The 13,351-nt window shown below is 39.9% G+C and overlaps 1 protein-coding gene across 2 annotated transcripts in view; it reads left to right on the forward strand.

Annotated features, from left to right (window-relative positions):
• TMTC4 (transmembrane O-mannosyltransferase targeting cadherins 4) overlaps nucleotides 1–13,351 on the forward strand; it is a 60,019-nt gene that overhangs the window by 13,362 nt on the left and 33,306 nt on the right. For both annotated transcript variants that reach the window (XM_054841161.1, XM_054841170.1), the window contains exon 5: nucleotides 633–720. In XM_054841161.1, coding sequence (XP_054697136.1) covers nucleotides 633–720 — 88 coding nt within the window. The remainder of the gene's footprint in view (nucleotides 1–632; nucleotides 721–13,351) is intronic.

Genomic DNA, 13,351 nt, shown 5'->3' on the forward strand with positions numbered 1-13,351 from the left:
TGATTTAAATAGGTTGGCACAGATCTGGAGTACAGAGGTCCCAGAATGCGCTTCTCATTTTCTTTTGTGATAATACAGCTTCTGTTACAAGACACAGTTGGAGATAGCACTAATACAATCAATTAATATAACACAAAAAAGTGGGAAAATTTTTCTTCCGTTCTGCAGGGTGGAAACTATTTGTCCATTTTGAGTGTTCAGACTGCAATTTGAAGACTGGCTTGTCTTCTGAAAGTGGACAGTCTTGATTTGCATTTCAGCAGAGCTGCCAATTTTGTTGGGGTTCAGGAATTTTGCTAAGAGTTCTATGGAAAGGCAGCCTCATCCAAAAAACAGATGGAATGGGACAGTCTGCATTTTCTTCAGCAAGATCCTTCTTTGTTTCTTAGAACAGCAGTTTCTCTTAAAGCCAAATCATTTACCTAGTTGATACTAAGCAATACCCAATCAAAATTAGGATGCAGCTTAAAAAATTGGGTATCGCTAATCCCGTATACCATGTTAAAAAAAAAAAAACACCAAACAGATACAGTGATATTCTTTTATACATTTTACTTTGTGTGTCTACCTTTGACTCAGGTTTTCTAAGAAAAAAATTGGTAATCTGAAACTTTTTTCTTTTCTTTTTTAAGGTTGCCGGGATTGTTGGCAGAGCAGACCTGCTGTGTGCCCTGTTCTTTTTGTTGTCATTCCTCGGCTACTGTAAAGCATTTCGAGAAAGTAAGCATTCTGTTTGCCCTTTTCATTTTATATTGTGTATATTTTCTGCATTCATACATATCAGTGAAGTATAGCAAAACTAAAAAAGTCAACTTGATGTGGTTTGAATTTATTACTGTTTATACCCTCATAAAATATTAAAAAAAGATCTGCTTTAGCAGGTATTTATTGTTAGAAGAGCTGGAATAGTTGCTGTCCCTAATTCCCGTTAAACACTAAGAATTTATTTTAAGAAATATCTATTTTGTAATAGGCATATTTGTTAAATGTTTTATTGTTTATAAGCATAAAGAAATATTTCAATAAGTATTTTAGAAATAAAACAAACCTGTAAATGTATATTCTTAAATATTTTAGTACACTTTATGCCATTATGTTGGGATGGCTTAAATGGGAACAAACTTTAGGAACCTGACTTGTATTTTTAATGAATTGTAAAGAATTATTCATATGAGTAAGCCCTCTAAATTCCTGCAATATGCAAGTGCTGGCATACACATGCTGAATATAATGTTACTCATAAGAGTTTTTGTAAGACAGCTGTATTTAACATGGGTAATTCTTCTGTAGATGGTTGTTGGTTTTTTTTTTTTTTCAAGTAAGCTTTTAGATCTGTTGTATTATTTGATCTGAATGCAAGTTGGCAGTTGAAATACAGTTGTGGAGAAATTATCTTGGGGCTCTATTAAATAAACACACAAGAATATATGAATTCATGATTATGAAAAACTATACAGGACATGCAATCTGGTATTTGAATGAGTCCCACCACAGGAAATGTGGGAATCACTTCGTGAACCCATGAAGAGCTGTGTTGTGAAGAGCTTGTATAATATCAGTTCAATAGGCATGGCCTGTAATGTTTAACCAGAGTTGGCAGTGTATTACAGAGGTACCTGAGCTGGCTTTGAATGATCTAGCTTAACATAGTTATGGATGGCATCATAGAGCTTAGTGTAGGCTGAGGTGCGTATGTTAGTCCACAGTGAGCTCTAAGATGCTGTGAATAGCTCCTGCAAATTGATTTTAGATTGTGTAGAGCTATTTTGCCTATTTCTACAGCTGATATCATAAGTTTAACTTAATCTTCACCACTTCAAATAATACTTATGGCAATTTCTGTTCACTTCTGCTATTTTTTTCTCGCCTTTGAGTAGGTTTCATTTCTTTCAACTGAACTAATAATTTCTTGATGAAAGTTGGCCTTGGGATCTTGCTTGCTTATTTATTCTTTTCTCACCTATTTTACTGGGTATGATTGTGCTTTGATGTTTCTTTTGTTAGTGCCAGAGTACATTAGACAAATCAAAATATTGGCTATGTGCTTTCCAGTTTGTTGGTACAGGTAGACCTATATGGCAGGGCTGATCTTTGCTTGAAGAACTCAAGAGCCAAATTCTTAGGATGAACATTGGAGACTTTTATATAGGACTCTGTAATTATTTTTGTTATGGAGGACATCTCAGGAATGATGAAGAACATGATGTGTGCCCTGGTTAGGAATATTCTGAGTGCTTGTACAACTTACGAAGGCCAGTTTGATAGCTTTCAGAAGTCAGTGTCATTTTAATGGTATTCTTGTACTGAAATTCTTGTCATTGAAACAGAAGAAGGAAAATGTGAAGACAAGATACTAAGCACTTAGTATTTTTTATTGGACATTACATCATAATAGTGTCAGAGCTGTGTCTTTTAGGCAGCTTTGCAAAGGAAGTTTGCCAGCATAGTTGTGGCTTTTGTCTTTCAGATCAGTTTTCAATGTTTAGTGTCACCTTCACTGCCTGCTTTTCCCTCAGCATCTTCTTAAAGAAATTTAGACTTTCTTTGTACTCAAGAATTTGTATCCAAGTTGCATACTTGAATCTCTCCCAACAGTTTCCTCATTTTGGGTAGCTTGGTGAAAATTTCAGGTTCTTGCAGCTCCTATCTGGCATGTCCTAAACAAGAGAATGAAAGTTATTTCCAGCACTGTGGAGAGCAATAAGAAGTTCTTTAGCAGATCTTGCATGGAACCTGAAAGGAGGCTTCTTTCCTCTGAACCTTACATGAGTCGCTGTGTGCTGATGAGCAATGTGCCTAAACCCAGACATTTCAGAATCAAAGTTTCAGGTCAGAATGGTTCTGGTCTGAAAACTGATTTTGAAATGCCTGGGTGAGATTCATTGCTCATCCTGGATGTGCCTTTTCGTGAAAATTGTTAATTTGTAAATAGAAAGGTAGATGAGATAGAATAGAATAGACTATTTCAGTTGGAAGGGACCTACAATGTTCATCTGGTCTGACTGCCTGACCACTTCAGGGCTAACCAGAAGTTAAAGCCTGTTGTTAAGGGCATTGTCCAAATGTCTCTTAAACACTGACAGGCTTGGTGCATTGACCACCTTTCTAGGGAGCTTGTTCCAGTGTTTGACCACCCTCTCCATAAAGAAATGCTTCCTAATGTCCAGGCTAAACCTCCCCTGGCACAGCTTTGAACCATTCCCACACATCTTGGCACTGGATCCCAGGGAGAAGAGCTCAGCACCTCCCTCTGCACGTCCCCTCCGCAGGAAGCTGTAGAGAGCAATGAGGTCGCCCCTCAGCCTCCTTTTGTCCAAACTAGACAAACCCAAAGTCCTCAGCTGCTTCTCATAGGACATTCCTTCCAGCCCTTTCACCAGCTTTGTTGCCCTCCTCTGGACACATTCAAGGACCTTCACCTCCTTCTTAAATTGTGGGGCCCAGAACTGCACACAGTACTCCAGGTGAGGCCGCACTGACACTGAATACAGCAGGACAATCACCTCTCTTGACAAGCTGGTTACACTGTGTTTGATGCCCCCCAGGATGTGGTTTGCCCTCTTTGGCTGTCAGGGCACACTGCTGGCTCATGTTGAGCTGCTGCCGACCAGCTTCCCCAGATCCCTTTCTGCAAGGCTGCTGTCCAGCCACCCTTCTTCCAGTTTATACTTGTCTCCAGTGTTACTCCATCCTAGGTGCAGAATCTGGCATTTTGACACGTTAAATGTCATGCCATTGATGATTGCCCAGTGCTCCAGTCTGTCTAGATCCCTCTGTAAGGCCTCTTGTTCCTCAAGAGAGTCAACAGCACCTCCCAGTTTGGTATCATCAGCAAACTTGCTGATGGTGCATTCAACTCCCGCATCCAGATCGTTGATAAATATATTGAACGGAACTGGCCCTAGAATTGAACCCTGAGGAACACTGCTGGTGACCGGTCACCAGCCAGATGTAGCCCCATTCACTACGACCCTTGGAGCTCTGCCCTTCGGCCAGTTCTTCAGCCAGCGCACCGTGAACTCGCTCATCCCACAGTTGGACAACTTGTCCAGAAGGATGCTGTGAAGGACAGTATCAAAAGCCTTACTAAAATCCAGAAGAACTACACCCACTGCCTTCCCTTCATCCACTAGACGGGTGACCTTGTCATAGAAGGATATCAGATTAGTTAAACAGGACTTTCCTTTTGTGAACTGATGCTGACTGTGCCTGATTGATTACATTATTCTTTAAATGCTTTTCAATAGTACTCAGTATAATCTTCTCCATATTTTTTCCAGGAACTGAGGTTAGACAAGCAGGTCTGTAGCTTCCTGGGTCTTCCCTCATGCCCTTTTTGTAAATTGGAGTAAGATTGGCGAGCTTCCAATCAGCAGGGACCTCCCCAGATTCCCAAGACCTTTAGCAGATGATTGAGAGGGGTCCTTCTATAACATCTCCTAGCTCCTTCAGTACCCTGGGACGAATCCCAGATTGTCTCCACAACCAGTATCTATACAAACTTGACCTACATCCTCATAAGCCAGCTGCATTACACCTTGTGTTCATTATGTACGTGGTGTTCCACAAAGTCCCTACTTTGTCACCTTAAGCATCTGACTTGGGCATGCAACTTAAAAGCCTTTTCTCCCTGTTCTTTCTGTGTCGTCACTGGAAAGAGACAGACTCCTTTTGATGGCCAGTCAGAGGAATAGTTTATCTTAGGCACTTGCAGTCATCAGCTAGATCTACCAGAATCTCTCAGTTGTGTAGAAGCTTAGGAAGACTAAGCTTGTAACTTAGGGTGTATTTTCATTGTCACTTCAATTGGGCAGAACTGCAGGCAACTGCTAAAACGGAGCCATCTAGCTTCCTTTTATCATAGATCATACAGCAAATTAGGTTTGTAAGAAGGAAACTCTGGAGGTCATCTCTACTCCAACAACTTAAAGCAGAGTTAACTTCATAGATCAGATTGCTCATGTCCTTAGTCAAGTGAGTTGCAAAAATCTTCAAGGGTGGTAGAGGGAGCAACATATGACCGATTTGCCTCAGCCTCTTTTCCTATGTTATATTCTTCATCCTCCTAATCATCTTAGTGGTTCTTTACTGGACTTCCAGGTTGCTGATGTGGTTCTTGTGTTGGACATCACACTGAACATAGTACTCCTGATGTGGCCTCGTAAGAGTTGAGTGGCGAGGAGCAACCACTTTCTCTGACCTGCTGGTTGTGCTGTAGCTAGTACAGCCCAGCGTGCATTTAACCTTATTCATTGCTGCAAAGACACGTTACGGACTCATCTTCAGCTTGTCAACCAGGAACTCTGGATCCTTTTCTGCAGAGCTCCCCAGCCTGGACTGTTGCATGGTGTTGTCTTTGATTTTCATGAGGCTTCTTTCAGCCCTTTCCTCCAGCTTGTCATGGTCCCCCCAAATGGCAGTCATGTTCCCCACTGTACCCATGTATCCTCTAGCTGAACCTCACCAATCACCACAACCAATTTTACTTTCTGCCATTGCTATAATTATTTTTTCCTTTGGGAGGGGAGGTTGGTCCAATCCATCAGGCAGCTGTTCGAATATTAGTGTCTGTATAGGAAAGGGTAGTGTCTGTATTGGAAAGGACAGCTACAAAGAGGACGGAGGCTCTCTCTTCACAAGGAGCCACATGGAGAAGAAAAGGGGTAATGGGTACAAGTTGCACTGGGAGGGGTTTCACCTTGATATAAGAAAGAAATTTTTTATAGTGAGGACAATCAGTCACTGGAACAACCTCTCCAGAGATGTGACAGAGTCCCCATCACTGAAGGTTTTCAAGACACAATTGGACAGGGTGCTAGGTAATCCCATCTGGGCTCCCTTTCCCACAAAAGGTTGAACCAAATGATCTTTGGAGGCCCCTTCCAACCTGGGCTGTTCTGTGATTCCTTGTTTGTATGAAAGGCTTTAGGTAAACAAATATGGGGAAGTAGCTGTAGTAGTATATGACTTTTTGGTGGTTTCGTTGTATTAAAGTAAATATGAAGTTTTACCCTTGGATGCCTCCATTTTGGTGATATGAATTTCCTTCTTTTGTGAACAGCTCTTCTAGCCATTCACAAGTAATAGTATAAATAAGGAGTAAAGACCTTTTCATCTGAGTTTAGCTGAGTTTGATTCTGCGTAGATTGAGGCAGTCAAAGACAGCAAAAAATATCTTAGTCCCAAATACAAGCTGATCTCACTCTGAATATAGGTAAAGAACAAGCATTTTAAAAATATCCACATAGATTTTAAAGAACAGACTTAAACAATGTCTCCTAAGCAGCAAAGAAGAAATATCCTTTCTTCTCTCAGAATGTTTTCCTTCTGCTGGCAAATCCACAAGATCCAGAAAGTCTGCGATACCACCAGTGCACATTGCTAGTTCTAGTCCAAGAGTTGGTATTGTATCGTTTTTTTCTAGGTCGGACCAAGGTGGTAATTTATCTTTGTGGAATAGTCTTTGTTAGTAAGAAAGAGGGGGAGAAAACAGCCAAAAACCCCTCTCTGCACTCCATTGCATCAGGCTTATATTTCTAATCAAATATAGCTGCTTTATGATGATCCTGCAGAAAAGTGGGATCTACCAGTTTGTTCTAATATCCTATTCCCTTTTGTCCTATGACATTTTTATATATTATAGGCAAGCGTGACTCTAAACCCTAGCTGAACTGCACGTGTCCTTGTTTCTGGATTTGGCTGGATAGGTCACCAGCTTTTTACAAGCAGTAGGAGAAGCACAATTAAAGGTGGACTTTTAAAATTGTTATTAATAGAGGCATGGTAGTGTGACTCTTTTGGAGTACTTGAAAGAGGGTGCAACTCTAAGCCTTTCAGGATTTGTGGACTGCATTTGTATTGTCTTTCTAATATGGTTACCAAAACATGTTTGATGCCAGTTTGCTTTTACTGATGAACTTTGAGTGAATGTCAGAGTAAGCCAAACATTGAAAACCCTGAGTTGACGCTACTGATACGGTTGTGTCATCAGTAACATACGTGGTTTTGTCACCAGCAGCATCCCAATGCTACTATCAGACAGCCTTTCATAAAGAACCTGACTGTTCTTGAAGCAAGGGAATGTGAAATTTGTGTACAGCCAAGTTCCAGAAATCTGTTTGTGTTTCACTAGCATAGATGTAGTTGTTGTACTGTCATTCTTTGTCTACTGTAAAGGAGACAAAAGTTATAAAAGAGAGACTCGTTAGTGCTTGTTTTCACCTGATGTCTAAGTGAATGAATGTAAGAAATTTTTAATTTTTTTTACTTGGGAGTAAGGACTCATAACATGTCTGAGGAGGATTTGGGGGTACTGTGGGGAAAGTTTATATAATACTGAAAACAGTCAGGAGATCAGAAAAATAGATGTCCAACTGGAAAACTTCCAAAGGAAAATAATGGGGTTTGTAAAGCTCAAGATATACTGCAGCTTGTTTGCCTGATGTGGTTTGTTTGTGGTTTTGGTGGATTTTTGGGTAGACAGTTTCTTTTAGCCAGAATCTGTAGCATTAATTTTGTTTTAAAAGTATAAGCATTTAACACACTATGTGGGCTATAATTATGTCTTACTGAAGTTCTGCAATTCTGTTACTTTTTCCCAACATATAGTTTTTGATGTTACCATCTTTGATAGGATAACATTTATATTTGCAAGGAACTAATCTGTTGTTCTCGTTCTGTCCTGCTGTTTTAAAACACAACTGTGGGGACAAATCCACTGCATAGGCTTTGGAGACAGCAAGAGCTGACAACTGTTTAGGTATGTTCTGAAGGGAATTGTGGGTTATTAACTTTGTTGAATTTTAATGCAGCTTCTTTGGAATTCGTAAGGCATTTTAAAACTGCTGTAGTATTCATTTTGCCTTCCTTTGTCTTCGACAGTGATCCAGTTGCATGTATTTGCCATCTGCATTGGCGATCTCTGAGTGATGTAAAATGATGAGTTCATGATTTGCTTCATGTGAATAATATTGGCCTGGATAGGGGATCAACTGCTTGCTTATATGCTATGACTTCTACAAATGACTTCTGTTCTGGTTGTGTGTTTCTGTTTTGTTCTGTTCTGTGTAGTTGCCCGTTAATCATCTACTAGCTCATTGCTAATTTAATAAAATGTGAAGCAGACTGTAGTGGTGAGTTTTGTGAATATTGGAGCTTTGTATTATGGAGGTTTTCCTATAGACTGGAAATGTTTAATTCTCCTGTGTGAAAGAGATCAATGTTAAGATATGGGGAATTTGTTTGCTATTTTGCAATTGGTCAAGAGCTATTTACTATTATTAAACATGTGGGCCCTAATTTTTCAACTGTGTGCCCTTCTGTTCATATTTGAGCACATTGGGAGGGGCTAGTTGTATGTGGAAAACCTAACAGTTTTATTAGTTTAGTGGGCAGAGGAGAAACAACAACATTTTTCTGTAGAATTAGTGCTAAATTTTGCTTGTCCACGTTGGTGTAATTCAGGGATAGATGATCCCTCTACTGTAGCCTATATGTAATGAGTTTGAGATGCTTGGATATGTTTAGGAATGGCATTTGCTGTTGTAATTTCATTGTTAATTGAAACACTGACCTAAGCTGCAGTAATATGTACATTTGGAGACACACAAGATCTCAGGCTTAAGTTAATTCTAACAATGGGTTCTTATGTGATCTTTTAAGACTAGGTAATTCTTCCCCCTCTGCTTAGAAATTCACAAGCAGGGAAATCTTAGAGCTCCGTTAGATGAGTATTTGTAGTAGTTTAGTTGGAAGATACCATCCCCGCAGGCAAGGCACATCAATGGAATATATGAGCATTTGTGATCTATTTCAGTTAAAAACTAAAATTCCTGCAGGAGTTCAACATCATTTACTTTGCTTCAATTTTCAAAGGAGTAGGTGCTTTCACAGAATCAATTACTGTATTTCACCTGAAATGGTGACTTCTTAAACTGCTGCAAGCTGTCACCTGGCTGAGCCCTAAGTTGCTCAATTAGTTTTGAAGGAGATGCCAAATGCCTAAATGTCTGAATTGGTAATAATTGTTTGGGATATTATTAGTTTGAATTTAAAGTGAGACTAAGCTTGGTACTCTAAATGTAGTGTTTTCTCATATCCTTAACTTCTAAGGAATTTGTTTTCATTGACTTGTGGATTTAGGACACTGCAAAATAAGGTCCCTCAAAAGAAATAGGATTAGTGTTTAGGAAAACAGAATTGAGGTATATCATCAATGTGCTGCTCATAAAATTAGGATCAGTCAATTACATGCTGTAAAACACTTTTTGTATGCATACTTCCTCTCAGAATGCTTATTCCTAAGTCTAGCAGTCTAAATGGAGGAGCCCTCATGGCTTGTTGATGGTTTATATAGGTACTTCATTGGAGCCCCTCAACTTGCAGACTTAAAGTACTCCTAAAGAGGGACCATCTGAGCAACCCTTTTTGGTTTTGTATAGAAACACTACATTTTTCTAGCTTAAAAAAAAAAAAAAGTACTCTGTTTCTTTGGCATGCTTACAATTTTGTCCATCTGTTAGAGTGGCACAATGCCCACTCACAATATGGTATACCAGTTTCAAACAGGCACAGGTGCCAATGAAAGATTGGTTTCATTTTCTGACACAAGATTTTTGTAGTGGGAAGCCGCGCTGTATTAGGGGAATGTGCTTTGTTAGACTGATTACTTCTGTTGGCATGTGTGTATCTTATAATAATAATTAGCACTTATGCAGTGCTTTACATTTTCAAATCACTGTTAAAAAAAAAAATTATTGAAGGTGTTGTGGAATGCCGGCCTTTTGTATCTATTTTTCCAGCCTAGTTTACTGAGATTTCTGCAATTGGGGTGGGGGGTGTTGTGCATATTGACCCAGGAACAAGCACAAGATAAAATGTTTCTTAATTGAAATTCTTTCTCTTTGAAGTTTAATCACTGATGAATTTTCATAATATTACAATTCTATATATGACTGTATTGACATTTTGAGGCTGCAAAAGAAAACAAAGGAACAGAGATTATGGTTTTCAGGAGGAGATCTTGATCACAGAATCACAGAATGGTTGAGGTTGGAAGGGACCTCTGGAGGTCACCTGAGCTACCTTCTCAAGCGGAGTCACCTAGAGACAGTTGGCCAGGACTGTGTCCAGACAGTTTTTGAATATCTGCAAGGATGGAGGCTTCATAACCTCCCTGGGCAACCGGTGCCAGTGCTCAGTCACCCTCACATTAAGAAAGGGTTTCCTGATGTTCAGAGGGAACTTCCTGTGTTTCAGTTGTGCCCATTGCCTCTGGTCGTGTCACTGGGCACCACTGAGCAGAGCCTGGCTCCATTCTCTTTGCACCCTTCCTTCAGGTATTCATGTACATTGATGAGATTCTTCCTGAGCCTTCTCTTCTCCAGGCTGAACAGTCCCAGCTCTCTCAGCCTTTCCTCAAAGGAGACGTGCTCCAGTTCCTTCATCATCTTACTGGCCCTTCGTTGAATTCGCTCCAGTATATCCATGACTCTCGTGTACTGCAAAGCCCAGAACAGGAACCAGGACTCCATGTGTGGCCTCACCAGTGCTGAGTAGAGGGGAAGGATCCTCTCCCTTGGCTTGCTGGCAATATTTTGTCTAATGCAGGCCAGGACACCGTTAGACCTTTTTCCTGCAAGGGCACATTGCTGTCTCATGTTCAACTTGGTGTCCACCAGGACCCCCAGGTGCTTTTCTGCCAAGCTGCTTTCCAGCTGATCAGCCCCCAGCATGTGCTGGTGCCTGGGATTGTTCCTCACCACGTGCATAATTTTGCAGTTCTTCTTGTCGAACTTGATGAGGTTCCTACCAGCCCATTTTTCCAGCCTGTCGAGGTCCCTCAGGATGGCACCATGACCCTTTGGTATATCAGCCACTCCTCCCAGTTTGGTCTCATCTGCAAATTTGCTGAGGGTACACTCTGCCTCATCATCCACGTCATTAATGAAGATGCTGAACAGGACTGGTCCCAGTATTGACCCCTGGGGTACACTGGTAGTTACTGGCCTCCAGTTAGACTTTGTGCCACTGATCGCCACCCTCTGGGCCTGGCCATTCAGCCAGTTTTCAGTCCACCTCACTGTCTGCACATCCAGCCTGCACATCAACAGCTTCTCTATGAGGATCTTACGGGAGACTGTGAAAGTCTCCCATAAGATCCTCATCATGGGTCCCTCCTTATTTCTTTCCTGCTGGGTGCTTTTACCATCTTTGAAAGTCCATACTTAAGCTTGGCTACACTTCACATGGTGACACATTCCTGGCACCCGAGACTTGGGATGTTCACAAGAAGACAAATCTGGTTTTGTACAACTTTGAATGTGCGCCTATTGAATGGCATTCGATTATCAGGGTTTTTTCTAGACCGTTTCTCCAGTTCGTCAATAGAATTCTGACTTCTCCTTAATATCCTTCCTGGCCATTGCAGCCTGGCAGCACCTCTGGACTTAATCATCATATTCCTTATTCCATCATCCACATTTTTAAAATTATCTATTAGAGCCAGAAAAAGGAAGAACTCTGTCCAGAATGTTTCTTTACATTTTTCACAATGAGCTAGACTCTTAGTGTAGTTTTCTAGCTGTTATTTGTACCCATTCTGCGGTGATTTCATGCAGCCCCTATTTTTTCTGGTGTATTTCATACTGTCTCCAGTGGTATTCTCATGCCTTTGTGATGTCAAAGTATAGGATGCCTGCAGGTTTGCTTTCATCGACAAGGCCCTTTTTTTTTTCTGTCCAAGTCAGAAGTTATACTAAGTTTGATATAAATGGCTGAAATATGTCTTTGGTAAACAATCATATTCTTTTATGTTTTAGAGGGTCACCTAGAAAATATTTTGTCTAAGTGGGGTTTTTTTCTGCATAATTTCAACCAGTCAGCTTAGTTTCTTTAGCTTACCCTATCATATCTCTTTTCCTCTTTAAAAGTAGGCATGTAGGCATTGTTTTTGTTTTATTTCAAGCTTTTGGATTCTCATGTGTCTTTCATGATTTCCCAAAGGTAACAGTTGAGATTACTCTGTGTTGTATAGGACCTGCTGAAGTAAATGTAATCAATCACTGTAATTTAAAACATTAACTTCTTTATACATTCTGTGTCTCGTAGTTCACTATTTTTGCTTTTGTTCTTGCTCCCTTTCTGCTGGTTTAGCACTTGCCATCTGATTGCAGCTGACCTCTTTTTGAAAAAATGAAGCAAAAAGGCACAGAACACTTCTGTTTTCCTGGCATTGTCCATTTTCTTTCCCACTGACTATTGGAATAACTCCTTCCTTGCCTCTCTTCTTCTTACTAATATATCTATGGAATTGTGGAGTTTGTTCTTTACATACATTACCTTTTCTCATTTTGTGGTGTGACCTTTCTGAGTTTGTTTCCGTATGAGTGTGCTGCTGTTACACTTGTCCTTGATAATTTGACCTAGTTCCTTTTTTCCTATTACTTCTTACGTTTTGAATCATCAAAGCACTTGTAAATCACCAGCTGGTCTCTTTATCTACTTCCCACTGTCTTCCATGTTAAGGTAGTTTGATTTGTATACTGAATACTGCTTCTCTGAGAAGTGCTTAGTTGTCCTGACTTCTTTCTGCCAGAAATTTGATTCTGGAAGAAGAAATCTCTCAGCTGAAGAAAGTATACTTCAGTAAACTCAGTGAAGTCCATTGGCTTTGTTCACTGTTCTCCCTTTTACACTTATTAAGAATGACTGATTGTCATTTTGTGAACAGTCAATTACTTTGCCTTCCATCTTTACATTCTCTCAACTAGTTTTTTTCTTCTTTTAAAAAACAAAACAAAACTGAATTTCAGGGATTGGCTGAACAATCTGTTATATTGCAGAGGCTGAAAAGTTGAAGAGCTCCTTCAAGGGATGTATTTAGGACAGATTCCTTTTATTCTTAGCAATACTCTTAGAACAAATTTTGAAGCACCTTTCTCCATGAACTGCAACCCTCAGTTGTTCTTCTGTATAATTGATGTGAGTTGGAGTTTCCACATTGCATTTTTTTTGGTTTTTAGTTACAATGTTGCTTTAGTTTAGTCATTATTTGTTTTGTATTTCCATGTTTTGTTTTGGTATTGTTGAGATGTGTATGGCTTCTTTCCTTCAGAAGGCTTTCTTTTAACTTTATAACATCTGCACCTCTGGGTTGAGGGAGAAGGAACAAATGCCTACTAGCTATTGCAATGATGAATCTCAAACATCTTGAATATTTACTCTGTTGAAGCTTTAAGTCTTAGGTAAAAAAGGAGTGCTAGAAGCAACTTCAAAACCTGTTTTTCCACATATTTTATGAAAATTTCTGCTCTCTGTCACTGAAGCAGTAGTCTGCTTCAAAATGAGAGAG

This window comes from Grus americana, chromosome 1 (genome assembly GCF_028858705.1).
Source record: "Grus americana isolate bGruAme1 chromosome 1, bGruAme1.mat, whole genome shotgun sequence".
Taxonomy (NCBI): Eukaryota; Metazoa; Chordata; class Aves; order Gruiformes; family Gruidae; genus Grus; species Grus americana.